We start from the raw sequence: 15,046 nt of genomic DNA, 5'->3' as shown, positions 1-15,046 counted from the left end.
CACGCAGACCTGTCTTACAGATTGCTGGATTCCTCTTCCCACTCAGAAATGGGACCAGCTATGTGCTGTTTACATGATACCATTTGTGGTTTACAATAGGGGTTACTTGAAACAAAAACGTGCACTTGCACATGGGGTACTTCGGCGGGAAATCTTGATCGTGAAGCTTCAATTTCAAAGGGAGTATTAATAAAGTTAGTGTAGGTGCTCTAAGTCCTGTGGAAAGCAAACAAATGTCAGGTCTAATGAAAATAAAGTCGATGATCAGTTTGAAAAATCCCATTTATTTAGCCGCCGGTGAGGGGGGGACGCGAGGCACGAGGGGCACGCAGGGCCTTCAGCACGGCCGAGGCGCCCGTGAGGCGAGGAAACCGCTCGGCCGAGGAAACTCCAGGGCCACACCGGCTGTAAACACACCGGCCGCCAGGCAACGCCGTCGCCTCGGCCCCTCGCCCTCCGTCCGGGGACCGGCCCCGGCACCCGCTCGCCCCGGGCGGCCGCAGCGGGCACTGCGGCGGGCGCGCCCCTCAGGGCCCGCCGCAACACCGCCGCCCTGTCTCCGGGAGCTCGCCGCAACCGCGGAGGACGGGGCTCTGGCATCGGAGGCCGGTCTCCAGTGTCATCCCGGGCCTCGGCGGGGCGGAGGGCGAGGCGGGCGCCGCCGCAGGAGGGGCGGGAGCCGCCGCAGTGAGGCGGCGGCGGGCCGCGTTGCTATGGCAGCGCTGCCCCAGCCGAGGGCTTAGGCGGGCGGCGGCAGCAGGCCGCCGGGAGAGGCAGGGGGCGCCCCGCGGCCGGGCCCCGCCGGGAGGAGAAGGGGTTAAAGCGGGCGGGCGGGCGCGGCGCCGCTGTGGGGGTCGCCGCCGGGGGCAGCCCGCAGGCGGGCGTGGGGATGTGCCGCGGCGGGGGCCGTGCTCTGGGTGCGCGGCTGGGGCTGAGGAGGTGAAGCCTCTGCTCCCTTCCCGGGCGGAATGGAGGCCGTGGGCGCTGCGGAGGATGGGTTTTATGAGGAGGAGGAGGAGGAGGTGACCTGCTACGACTTCGAGCCTCTGCCGACGCTGCTGGAGGACGAGGTGAGTGCGGCAGGGTGGGGGCAGCCCCATGGCGGGGCCGGGGGCACCGCAGACACGGCTTTTGGTGCTGCTGTGCCCATCGCGGCTCCCTCCTGCCCAGTGAGCCCAGCTGGGCTTGGTCCATCCCCATCCACCTTCTTCATACAACGGCAAAGTCATGGTCCTCCAGGATGGGGTGCCTCGTAATTCTTGTTGTGGCTGTGGGATAGCTCTGCAGTTGTGAAGTGTTTCCTTATAGTACATAATAAAGGATAATTTTTTATATGGGCAAAAGTATTTCCAGTGGCCACCAGCTTGATATTCATAGAGCCATTTCTTATTGCTCTGTGTAAAAAGGCCTTTGTCAGGAGAAAAAACTAAAATAAAAAATATGTTAAATCTTTATTTTGCCAAGTAACCTGTAGCTAAACCTGGTTCTGTAATCAAATTTATCTGGATGTGTTTGGTTTTGCGCTTGCTTTTTTTGCTCCTGCTTGCTTCCACAATGATATGTTACCCCTCAGTGAATGTTTGGATGAAATGGTAAGTTGTGTAAACTCTGAAGTCAAAGTTTGGAGAACTGTATGTGAGTTGTTTCTTCCCCAGACCAGCCCTTGTAATCTTGCTTATGGGGTGTTTCAAGAACCCCAGCTGAATCAGGATTTAGAGGTGTTTGAAAATGAGAAGTCCCTTCCAACCTCCATAAGGCATCTCAGCAGTTTCACCCTTCTGGTATTAACTGACTTTTCTAGTCTTGATCCAGAGTTCATTTTTATTAGTTAAATGGGTACTCTTCCTTCATCATCTGTAGTACTCAGTGTAGTAGGCCCTCTCAGACTGGCCCATGCAAAATATAGAAGGCAGGTGGCAGTGGCCTCCTCTTTATGCATCAGCTTAGATACTTTAATGCAAATACTGAGTATTTGCTCAGGATGGGAGAAGGCTGAGGGTCAAATCTTCCTTCTGTAGGAGGAAGACTTGAGCCCATTTCTCTCACCTGCTTAACATATACTTTGATTATAGATTCCCACCAGCCCCTTCTGTTTAATAACTCCTGGCACAGGAATATTTTCAATATTCTTGTTGAGAGAACGAACATGACCTTCTTCAAATCTGATGAATGTAGTGAATGATGTTTGCCGTATTATCCATGACTCTGGAATAGATTGTTTTGAAGTTTGTGTGAACTATGTTGACAAAAAGATGCCAGAAAGCTGTGAATGCTGAGGTACCTACTTCTTAGATGCTTAGTCACTGAGTGGAGCCTGTGCTTCTCGTCGCCTTATGTGGTGAGGCCAGTGTCTGATGTATGTGGCTTACAGCAGCCAACATGTGAAGCTGGATGCTGCCTGAGCAAATGAATAGGAAATAGAGGGTAATGGTGTATTTAAAATATATTTGTTTACCAGGACTTTCTTGGTCTAAAACTCTTTGATGTTTCATTTTAATTTTTTTTAAGAAGCTGTCTGTGGCCAATTAATTTTTTTCTTCCTCCTTTCCTTGCTTAATTACATATACTACTAACCCGTGTTTTATACTTTTTGAAGAAAATACAAGGGAAAACTGAAATCTAAAGCGAGTAATTTAAATATTGTCTGAACAGCTAACTTTTCCTAGTTATTATACAGTAAATGGCTTTTTCAGGTATCTTTTGCTGATCATGAGACAAGTGAGGAAGGCTTCTGTCTCTATGTAACAAAGACTCTAGTTTTCCTGTAAATCTTCAGTGGACCAAAATGTTGCAGTCATGGCTTTCCAGAAGCTCCAGCTTGCCAGAAAGTGCTGTGTTATGCTCTTAAAGCAAATACATGTGTCATTATTTTTAATCCCTCATTCTCTAAAAAGGTGTTGCTTTGCTGCAATAGCAGCTTTAGATCAAGATAGTGTGGCCATTTGAGAAATACACAGTTTCCATAAAATAAATAATTTCATGTCCTGAAACCTTCCTCCTTAGAAGGAGGAAGGTTTCTTGAGTGGTTGATGGCCTTTTTGTTGTTGTGTTTTTTTGGTTTGTTGTTTTGCTTTGTTTTTTTTTGGTTTGTTGTTTTTTTTCTCATCTTCACCCATACATCCATTGCTGATGAAAGCTATTGAACATGAGCTCAGCTTTCTTTATTGCTTTTTGTTTTACCTAACTTTCTCTTTCCCTGGGAGGAAGTTAAATTTGTTTGACATGAGATCATCATCTTTCATTTACTCCCCAAATAACCCCAAAACAAAGATGGTTTTGTATGTTTAAACTACAGATATCACTACTGATGATCCGTATCAGCTCTAGAGCTCAACCTCAAAGCTTGACTCAAAAGGAATTCTATCAAGTCCTGATTGTGACTGCAGCTTGACATTGAGGCTGTCTTAAAGTTTGCAGTTGTTACGTATTTATTATAATATCTCTAAAAATTACTGGTTCATTGCTTTGATCACAGATTTTTTTTTTTTTTTTACCTGAAGTTATAATAAGCAGTTTGTCATCCTGTCCCAAGCTTATCCTCATCCTATCAGCTTGATCAGCTTCAAAGACTTATGACTTGTGGTCCAGCTCCTTGTCATGTGTTTATGTTTTCAGATATAAGAACCTCTGTGCTGCCTTCATGCTTGACAGAGGTTCCCCATAGAACAAGATGTGCAAAGTTTTCTCGTCCATCCTCAAAATCTGATGGTGGTGTTGCACATAAGGTTCTGAGCACAGCACGGAGAAAATGAGATCTGTTTTTTCACGTACCTGAGCTGCATGGGTTTTTGCTGTTCCTTGTTATGTAGGACTGAACTCTGAGGGTTGAGGGTCTGTGATTAGTGCTTGAAGGCATTGTGGTAATAACTGCCATTAGTAAATCAATCCACCTCTAGGCTGGCAAAAATTACAGTACTGAATCTAGCAGTTAAGGTTCTCAAATAATAGTAAGCATGATTTATTTCTTAGCTGTTTCCTCTCTCCTCCCCCCCCCCCCACCGGTAAATATTAAATATTATACTTTAGACTAAAAACCCAAAATTTTGGACTAAGGATTGGCTTTTGTTTAAAGGATGTGATGAATGTAGTACTTCATTCTCCAAAAGACATGCCAACAAACTGTTTCCCCATCTGTAAATGGTAATCCAGATTTTATTGATATTGTCCAGGAATGAGGTACATAAATTAAGTTATAACTGTATTTTTCAAGTTTCCTCCCCAGGATTAAAACTTTAAACCACTACAACTCAGTTTCCATTTCAGAGCTGTAAAATATCTCATGTGCTATTTTGCTGACAAAGAGAGAGTTTATTTTCTATGTTCTAAGTAATGAGCATTTATATCTTCAATTCAAGGTATACTTATCATTCAGAAGTATAGTCTTTAATCTTAATTACTATTTATAAATTAATGAGAAATAACTTATAGTTAATAATGGTATAGGTTTGGTACTAAGTAGCTTCTGTAGATATTTCCATTTTTCTGTTTGCTTATTTTTCTTTACTGATGGAATTGGAGTTTTGGTTGTTTGTATGCTTTTGTCACGCCTCTAAGTTCATGGAAACTTTACTTCTGTAGGTACAGGTAATGTATTAGTATTCTAAAAATGGACAAAAAATGTCCAGCTGCTTTAGCAAAGCATTATTTCTGAATGTCTTGACCAGAAGAGCTACATTTGAGCTGCATTTTTTTTATTTTTTTTGAAACGAACTTTTTATAGCCTTGCTGTAATGAAATGGTCAAAGGAAGCGGAGGTACAGCTTCAGGTAGTAATTTAGAAACTAAGTCTGTGTACTGTTTTGATCACAAGAACGTTGGGAGTAATGGAGAAGTCTAGGACAACTAAAATGTTTATATTTTATGTCAAAGAACACTTTTCCTACAGGAATTTTGACTTTTGAGGCTTTATTAAACGGTCTACACCACTATTCTTCACAACAGCATCATTTTTAAGACAGGCCAGTTTAGAGGGTACTTGTTCACTGTTAGGGAAAACTGCTGCGAGGAGAATTTGAAAGTAGTTTATCCGAGGGCACTTGGGAGAACTTAAGGGAGACATGGGTTAAACAAAATGTTTTGATTTAGTCTCTCTGCTTTTACCTCTGAACGGTGTGTTACCCTAACTTTGATGCGGTGTTTATGTAACTCCCTTAGTAAGTCCGTATTTGATGTTAACATACTGTGATACCTTTGTTCAGGTTAAGTATGCCTCTTAGAGACGAACTGTAAGAGCAACATCATGGGCTTTGTGTTCTCAGGGTGTTAATTGGTGTCCTAGAAAGTCTGAGAAGTTGCTGGAAACATTACTTGTAGCCAATTGTGTCAAATGTAATCTACGATGCGCAAAGTAATATCACGAAATGTGGAGTAATTTATGAATTCGTGTCTTGGCAGGAGAATGTGTCCCTTGCTGATATTTTGTCACTGCGGGATAGCTGTCTTACCGAGCAAGATATTTGGGCAATCTGCCTGGAGTGTTGCCATTCTCTGAAGAGCATTGCCCATTCTGCAATCTTCCAGACACTCTGCATCACTCCTGACACACTGGCTTTTAACACCAATGGCAATGTATGCTTCATGGAACAACTCAGTGGTAAGTATTTGTGTTTCCAGGCAATTTGTTTTAAAACTATGGAAACTCATTCTGAGAGGCTGTTGTAAAGCATTATGTTTTATTCTTAAGACTTGTAATTAAAATAAAGGAAAAAAAATAAAATGGGTTAATATAGTATGAAATTATATGCTTAGTTTTGTGATTGATAGGCTTTTATGAGCTTGATTAGAAGACTCTTCCCAGTTCTTTTAAAAGATGTATCCAGTATTTCCATTTTGAACACTGGTTATGTGTTACTGTATCTGTGTGCCCATGTCTTTACTTCTGCAAAGCACATTCTTGGTTTTGCCTCTTCCAGTTCTTTTCATTTCATGGCTGTGTTGTACTTCTGGAACAATCTGACATTCAGTGTATCTTGATGGTTGTGGACATAGAGGATGGGGAATTTTAGTGATCTTTGCTGCTAGAAAGGAAAAATTCTCTTGAATGAGGAATATTTTTAAGTTATGATCTTAGATTCAACAAGGTTAGTGAGTGACTGAGGAATGATTTTAATGTGCTAAATACCATTACCCAGTAGCATGTAAGATCTTCAGGTATGGTAAGAGATTAATTAAGAGGGGGAACGGCTTAACTGCAAACATGACTTCTGATTTCAGTGTAGCCAAAAAAAAGCCCATATTGTTTTTCAAATTTCACATGACCCATCTCAAACATCTTTGTCTTGAGCCTGCTAGTAGGAATGTTGTGAAACAAACAAAAAAGCTCTTATTTTGTAGTCTTTTTAAAATTATGCCAGCTTGCATTTAGAAGAACTGTTCTAGACCATACATACTCTATTCAGGTATTTATTATGTTTTCTTTAATCTTATTTTTAAATCTAAATGTTTATTCTTTTAGTAAAAAAAAACTAGATCACCTTAGAAAAAAGGGATAAGATAACTTTTCAACATGAATATTAGTTACATTCTTTAGAGTTAAATATTGTATTTCAAGTAAGCATACAACAAAATACTGTTCATAAAGATAAAGATTTTTTTCATAATTGTTGTGGTATTTGTGTTGCAGTTAGATTACTCAAACATATTTGAGACAACTTTTAGTTCCATATGAAAAGGGTAGCATGGAATTAATTTCCTTTAAAGAGCTCATCATAACTTGAAATTTGGTGGAGCGGTAGGCTTTGTATTCATAAGGGCATAAAAAAGACTTGTTGAAGGGGGTAAATCTAATGGGTGAAAAACACCCTAATCTAAGATTTTTTGTTTGCAGCATGGAAAGGAGGAAAAAAAAGCAATTCCTTTGTAAATGTTTTAGTTTAATCGAATAGCTGGCAAACAATTGATCCAGGAATTTGCCCTATTCAAGTATTTAAAATATGTGAGATTATGAGAATTCCTATGCAAAGCAAATGACGTACAAAAATTTTGTTCTGTGAAGTCATGTTAGTCTCTAATTACTTTTCATTAGTTCTGTTCAAAGAGGAATGCAAAAATTTGTGTATATTCTATTCTCATCTTCCCCCATGCCCTTGGGTTTTTCTCTTCCCCTTTTCCTCAAATCTTGTTATGATTACAGTTTGCTAGATAGGCCCTTCTGGAAGTTGTCTTTTTTGCTTCTTCATAGTTGCTGCTTATGCATTTCATTTTCCAGAAGAAAATAACTTCTGGACTTGCTTGCCAGCACAAGAAAATGAGCAGCCTGTCACCTCTGCTTTTGTAGAGTTCTGCTTCCTGCAGTTTCTGTGGCGCTAAGGAAAGCGACAAACATCCAATAGCACATTCTGCCAAGGGCTCTGATATCTTCTTGTCTATTCAAATCAGAAAAATTTCTGTTTTAAACTTTATATTAAAAGAATACGGTGAGCTTTACTGGTGATTAAAAACTGTACAGTTGTACAGCATTTAAATTGTTCTCTGGAAAGAACGGGGAAAAGGTAGCTGTAATATATAAATATGTAGAACAAGTCCTCTACCATATTTCCGAGTTTACTGTCTTCACAATCTGAGTTTTGCATTTTACCTCTAAAATACAGACACACAGTTGTTTTCAGTCAGGCACTTTTTTAATCCTTTAGTGTTCTTGACTGGGTTCATGTGACGTCCACACAGTGCGTGGACATTGCTGCTGCATCCAAGCATGCATGTAACATCAGTTTCTCTTAGGAAGTTTCTTCCATCTGTCTCTTCAGTCAGCAGTGACTGCTGTAGTAGCTCAGTTCTCTGCTAGGCAGCACACAAATGGGGGATGTTTCGTCCAGCTGTTAATGCAGTTAACACAGACACACACACGGTTCTAAGTTGGCCCATAGAAAAGAAGGCAATTAGCTGTTCAGATCGCTTTTTGCTGCTTGAACCCTCATTTCACAGGTCTGCATTAGAAACTAGCAAATGGAAATGTCCTGTTAACCAAACCAAACTTGCAAGCCACAGCTGAGCCACACAAGCTGGTAACTTGTTCCAAGCATAAAGGTCTGAAGACATGCAAGAAGTGGTTAGGTGTGGTAAATGTATTCCTTTGGGGGTGTTGTCTGCTTTTTTTCTTGGTAGGAAAAATAGTGTCTTCTGACAGGCAGTTTGAAAACGGCATTTTATTTTACTTATGGTACTAGAAACATGAATGACAAGTTCTTTGTAGATCGGATAGGAGTGAACCAAAATACTGCTACATACAGTTTCTTTCATATCAGATAAGAATGTGCCTTAAAACTTGCATCATTAAATTAGTATTTTTTTTATATACAGCTATTAATTTCTAATCTAATACATTTCCTTTTCCTTTTAAAGATGATCCAGAGGGTGCCTTTGTTCCACCAGAATTTGATATCACCGGTAACACTTTTGAGGCAAGTTCATAAATTTCTGTAAAATAGTGGGGTTTGATCATCTTTAGTATTTCCATAGTACCAAATGCTCGGCATTCTCAATGTGCAATCCTAACACATTTAAAGATTATGAATAGTAAGTTGTGCTGTTTTAGGAACATGGTGTGTGTTTTATAGAAATAAAAAGTAAACTTAAAATATTTTCTGTAAAAACACTTGTTCTCTGACTGTTAAAATCTGAGAGACTATTATTACTGTATAACAGGTTGTCTTAAACCACAGCTGGTTTATATTATGTTCACTGGTATCCTTCACTGGTTACATTTGCCTATTTGGGGACTAGCCATGAACTTTTATGATTAAATATAAAATTTATTTGCTATTCTCTTCAGTAAAATAATTCATGGAAGGGTAATCAGCAATACTATCTTTGATTTAATGAAGAAACAAATGACTATCTGTTGCTTTGCAATGCACAAATGCTCTACATTGTTAAATTAAATTAGATTTAAATTGTTTATACTAATTCATTAGCCTCCCAAGTCAACCATCTCATTGCATACTGCAAGAGTGCTTACTTGCTTAGTATCTATGCTTTTTTAATACATTATTTTTCCTGGCATGTGTTTTTAGATAGAACATGTTGCTAATTAAAGCATTTGAATTATTGTCATTCAAAGTATAGAAGTTAGTCTGTTTCTTCATTGTTCAACACGAAAACCTTCTACTTTTCATAATTTTCTTCTTCATAGTCATTTTTATAATCCTGTGTATTGCCTAAGGGGAAAAAGGGTAAGTGAACCTTGGAATTGTGTAGTACTGCAAGTATGATGAGAATGATAAGGCAAGGGAGAGGAGAAATAGTATCATAGAATATGAAGTAGCAAAGTCTTTGAAGTTTAGGGATGTGACATTTTTCCTGTTGCTGTGCTTTTATTAATGTAGTTATATAGGTCAATTATTGAATTTTGAATTTGATTTCTTTTTTTTGCACTCAATTTCCTGCCCCATTCCCAAGCTGGTGTGTTTTGTTTTGTTGTGGTTGTGTTTTCTTTTGTTTTTTTCTTGAGTTGTTTGGGGCTGGGGAGTTGGTCAGGGAGGGTTTTTAGGAGGGAACCAGCGTTATATGTAAACATAGAAAATGCAGTAGTCTTTATATTCAGATGTGATTGAGGAAAGCAAGTTCTAAAGTGACCCAAAGGTGACTATTTCTTTGTTTCTTTGTTTTTGTTGTACTGAAGCTGCAGTTAAAAGCTTCTGGGGAAAATATGTTCTCCATGCCTTGTCTCTCAACAAGTCTCTAAGACTTGAGACAAAGATACTTAAAAGATTTGTGGAGTTATTTACTCCTCTGCAAAACTCGCATTTTTTTCCCCCCTTTCTCTGCATCTAGGAGTTGCTGAACTCTGATAATGCACAGAGCAAATAGATGCACTGAAATAGATTCTAAGACTAAGGACAAAGTGAAATGGGAATTTGGGAAGACTGTAGGAATACAAAAAGACCTGAAACTTTAGTTCTGTCTGATATACAAGGCCACTGTATTCCTCTTGGGCAAAACTCATCTGCATACAGGTTCATTTTTTATTTTTAAAATTTTCTCTTATGGCAGTTCTTACAAGCCTGCTAAGCCTCAGTGAATCCTAATATCAAGCACAGCACAAACAGCAATTACCCAGTCAAGGAAGGCAGTTTGAGTCAGGAGTGTCTCTGAACATTGACTCTTACTTTCTTTGCAAAGGTTGATGAAAGTACATGAAGGTATGTACTTAAATGGAAGAGGAGCAGTGACAACCTTGTTCCTGTCTGTTGTGAAATGGGATGAGGGCTGGGTACACTGATTTCTGTCCACTTGCCTTATTTCTTTACCTAGCAAGTTGGGGAGCCTTGCAAAGCAGAAGGCCAGTGCTACAGGACTGTCCTGTTGCCCCAGCTGTTTCCCATTGACCAAGCTAGTGCAGTGCACAAGACTGAAAAGCCAGTGCTTTTCCCTTTGAGGCAGGAGGTGTATTGTTTTACTCTGGAATTTGGGTGCCTCTTGCCAGACAGCTGGGGGATTCTGAACATTCATGGAAGTTTCAAAGCTTTACCTATTGCTGCTTGTAGATTTTGGTTCACTTTTAAACATATAAGCGCTTGATCAGATTTTGTCAGGGATCCACATTGACCTCAACTTGCTTTTGCAGCTTCTAAGACCTGCAGTAGGTTAATCCTTGTCACCAATTCTACAATATTATAAAATATCGTAGTCTTTCCAAGTTATTTTTTTCTTGCTACTAATACTTCAAGTTCTTCTGTTTTTTCAAAGGCATTGATACTTTTGCCTATACCCTCACCCCTAGCTGTAACCTTCTATTATGCAATAGTGGAATACTACTGATGTCTAAATGCACCTCTCTGAGGAAACTCTGGGCACTTGTGCTTTCTTGGTATTATAAGATTCTTTGTACTATGCCAATAAGCTAGACTTTTTATAGAGGCATGAAATCTTTTGTGTTACTGCTAACTCCTTCCTTGGTAATGACCTTGCTTAGTTGTACTTTGTTGAAGGATCGTTTCTGCAGCTGTTTGGTATGCTTTGTTGAGACCAATGGAAAATAGTGTTTATATTGAAACTGTTCAATTTCAATTTAAAGAGAAGAAATGAGTATTGGAACTACTAATTATTTTCATTGTGGTCTTTGATAGCTGTTACTCTGGTGTCAAAAGCTCAGCAGATTTAAAATACTTGTCAGCCAGAGGTTTTACTTGATTTGAGCATGACCTATTTTGTGGATTAAAAATGGAAGTGTACAATGAGGTTTGTATAGCTACTGGATGACTTCTTCCTCTTCAAACTCTTAAAAAAAATCTTTTAAATAAAGCTACAGTTTTTTCAACAAGAGATGTTTTGTTTCCTCCTTTGTGAATTACTGATCCAGACCTCTAATGGAATTGTGACTCCCGTCTAATTAGTTACTAAACTTAGCTGGTACTTATAAGCACACACAGGAAACAAATTGAAATGCATTGCTGTCCTAGTGCCTGAAACAACACAATTAAAAATTTCAGTTTCTTGTGAGAATTTTGAATAGCAAGAGATCTAAAGCTTGGTCCAAAGGCCAATGCACAGGACTGAAAGGCGATTAATTTCACATGGTTTGTTTTAGATTTGCATTCTTTTCCTGACCTGCTCTCTGTTTGTCAAGGGGGAATAATAACACCAACTTCAGTTACCGTTAATAGTAGGAAGGTAAAAACTAGCTCTTCAAGGACTTGTCTATTCTATACCTGACACCAGAAATACCTGTTTAGAGAGAATGATGTTAAGAAGTTCATTTTAATTCTTTTCCTCTAACTGTGCTATAACCTTACATACTGTTGCTACTAAAGTTGTGCCCCAGTAACTGTGCTGTTAAGGGTTGATGATGCAAAGAGGGAGGGAAATAGAAGGACAAACTAGATAAATGTTTCTTCATTTCCTAGGAGATAAACTTTAGAGTTACAATCCATACTGTAACTCCAAGAAGAGGTAGACTTTTCTACAGTACATTTTAGTATCTTTTTCATTTTTATTACTAATGCATATGCAGGTATGCAATGTGGTTGGGTTTGGCAAAAATGTTTTGGTAACTGAAGCTGTTATTTGACTACAAAGATGGAAAGATCTGTTTTCTGCTTCTCCTCTGATTTGCTATAGCAAATACTGACCACTTTTTTTGTTTTCACTGAACCTTGAGCTAAGTCAGCTAGAAATAAACATCTGAGTATAAAGGGCTAGCCTCACATTACGTAATGCTCTACTAGTGTGTTGCTCTAGAGAGCAGTATAAAATGAGCTTTTTTTTTTTAGAAAAGCACGAAGAGACTGAGATGCAAAAATACTTATTTGAGGTTTCTTTTGAAATTGGCAATACTCTATGCTTAGCAAATGATTCAGCTTCAGTATAAACTAATACTGAGTCTTGATTTCTAAATAAAAAAGCTTTTTTTTTAATCAAACGTTTTGTAATGAAAATGGTTCTTTTTTTTTTGTTGTTGCCCTGGGCAGTACAGTGCTAGACTTGTGAAGTTTGACCAATGGAAGGCACAACAGGAATAGTTAAATATTGGTGAGTTCATTAATAGCCTTAGTTCCATCACTATCACTACAATAGAAGTTTGCCTCAGGTTAAAAACATCGGCTGTCTCAAACCAGTTTCAAATAGCTATTTGTCTGTATCACAAAACTGCCATTGAGTCTGACACAGAGGTTCATTGATGCAGAACCCCACATTTCTAAGACATGAGCTTTCAGTGAGATGAAGGACTAATGCCTGCCATGTGTGAACTTGCATTTATAATCTTTTTAATAATATGGCTATTCAATTTTGCTTGTTCTAGTGAACCTCTATCAGAAATCAGTGAATTTTCAATCATCTGTCTTTTTTTATGTCTAAAGCAGACTGGATAATGCTCCTGTTTAATGACTTCTTCCATTATTTAGAGGTGATAAAATACAGTAGTTCTGAAAAGTCAGTGTGCAGAAGGATTAAAGTTTTTCAGGGATGAAAGAACTGACAAAATAATATGGAGTTGAATACTGCCTTGAAGGGGGAAGGGGAAAATATGGGATAGAGAATGGCAAGAAAGTGAAGTTCACAGTTCTGTTTTCTCATCTAGAACTTGTTGCTTTCTGCTATCATAGCAAAAATGGGGCATGCTGATCTCTCAGCTGGGCAGCTGGGAGAGAATCAGAACTAGAAAAGGCTGAACACTGCCAGTCTCTTTGCTAGAATCTGACAGCTGTTGCTTGCAGTTCTCAGTGGATTATAGGTGATTTAGTCCAAAAAAAAAAAAACCCACCCTTCGAGTGTTTCAACAACCTTTAAACTAAACAAAAGACAATTATATGCAAACTGGTATAACTAATTCAAATAGGAAAGATAAGCTAAGTATTTTGTTTTGGTTTTGAAAAATAAATAGTTAAGTTTGATGTCTTATTCCTATGAAATGTGAAAAGGCAGTTAGATTATCTACTGTATAAGTATTCTTATAAGCATATAAACGCATGGTTGAAATGCCAAATGAAACCTACTGGTCTAGGGAGTAGATAAAATAAGGTTCAGGATATATATGTCGGTCCTACTAAAGAAAACTGAGCTGACAGTTTGATACTGTAGTATTTCTCAATAGCCGATCATTACTGCTCAGGTCTCAGCTGTTGGTCCTTCTCTAAATTATAAAGCATTCTTTCCAACAAATCAGAACAGCAGAAGGTATAAAGGAAGTCTTGCTTTTGCCACTTCCCTGGCCTTTTAAAGCAGTGGCTTTGAATGCTATGAGATTATCACTACTGTTCTGTTCTTTCTTTAGCTCTGGGAGGGGAGAAAAAAAAAAAGACTTTTTACCTATTCTTTTCGAGGGTATTTTGGTTTTGTTTTTATCTGATGGGGAAATAAGTCTTTTGAAACAGCTTGTGCACTTTTTATTGCATTCTACTTCCTTTAGTCTCATGTATCCTCCTTTGGAGACTAATTCTTCATAACAGCAGAAAGGCTTCTCATCAGCAAATGGTAACTCTTCTCCTCCTGTAGTCTAAACCATTCTCTTTTCTGAATGTTATTTAAAGCTGTCTTTTCCTTCGGTGACAAAAATAAATTACTTTCATTTGGTTACCTGGGCTTCTGCTGTGCTATAGAAGAGGAAATGAAATCTTCCTGCTCTTGCTTTTGCATCATTGGCCCAATTGAGGAAAAGTCAGGAACTTTGTGATGAACAAATATTACCCTTTAGTTGCTTTACACAAAGAGCTAACCAAAGGAAGGAATATGAGACCAACAGGATTTTTTTCTTGACAGCTGTCTTTTTTTGTTGGTGTTATACATAGAATCCCTTAAAATGTATAACTTGATTACCCCAAAAAAACATACAGCTTGTTGGTTAGTTTTGAAGTTGAGCTTGCAAAATTGTCGTATCGGTCTTTTCTAACAGGCTTTTTGAGCCTATTGTCTCTAAATCTGAAATGCAACTTTTTAGACTTTTATTTTCATCAGTAGAAGTCTGTCTCATAGGCAGAAAAATGCCCTCAGAAGAAAAATAATGGAGTGTATAGATGCTCAATGAAAATGAGCAGTACTTTGTTTCTTCTTTACTTTATTAGGTTCTTATAAGTGGGCATTATTAAAGCTAATCTATCTATAAGAGAAGGCTCAGGGGGAGACCTCATTATAATGGCGTTACTATCAGCAATAACTTAACTTTCTATTGCACTTACCACGTATTTCCATAATTTACTCTTTAGCACACTTTTATAATCCTTTTGAAATATAAGCCTGAGTCCTTAAAGGCAACAAGACCTCCAAAACTATTCCTTGTCATTACTTGATGTCAAAATATGTCTCACGTGAATTTTATGTCTGTTTTACATGGTTATTTGGGTCATAAACAAAGATCCATGATAATTGCTAGTGTCTGGAGACTAAATATTTGTCATTGTTCCAGGGAATATAAAATTTTTAACCATTTGTATATATGTCATTTCACCAGGGTATGAGAACATTCATAAATACCTTCTTTTTGAAAAGTTCAAAAACTGGTTGATTTAGAATTAGATGGCAGAAGAGATGGTTTCATGATGTCCAGATGAAATTTTGAGACTACTTCAGTCTTCACTATGAGTTGAATGGTCATAGTTATCTCATTAGGCTG

General features: G+C 38.7%; 1 protein-coding gene across 3 annotated transcripts in view; it reads left to right on the top strand.

Annotated features, from left to right (window-relative positions):
* The first annotated feature begins 830 nt into the window (after positions 1-830).
* KNDC1 (kinase non-catalytic C-lobe domain containing 1) overlaps positions 831-15,046 on the top strand; it is a 61,670-nt gene continuing 47,454 nt past the window's right edge. For all 3 annotated transcript variants that reach the window (XM_083843125.1, XM_083843123.1, XM_083843124.1), the window contains exons 1-3: positions 831-1,070; positions 5,395-5,593; positions 8,341-8,399. In XM_083843125.1, coding sequence (XP_083699251.1) covers positions 969-1,070; positions 5,395-5,593; positions 8,341-8,399 — 360 coding nt within the window. In that variant the 5' untranslated portion in view covers positions 831-968. The remainder of the gene's footprint in view (positions 1,071-5,394; positions 5,594-8,340; positions 8,400-15,046) is intronic.

The sequence above is a fragment of the Anser anser genome, assembly GCF_964211835.1.
Source record: "Anser anser genome assembly, chromosome: 7".
Taxonomy (NCBI): domain Eukaryota; kingdom Metazoa; phylum Chordata; class Aves; order Anseriformes; family Anatidae; genus Anser; species Anser anser.
This window is presented reverse-complemented; position numbering and strand designations above follow the sequence as displayed.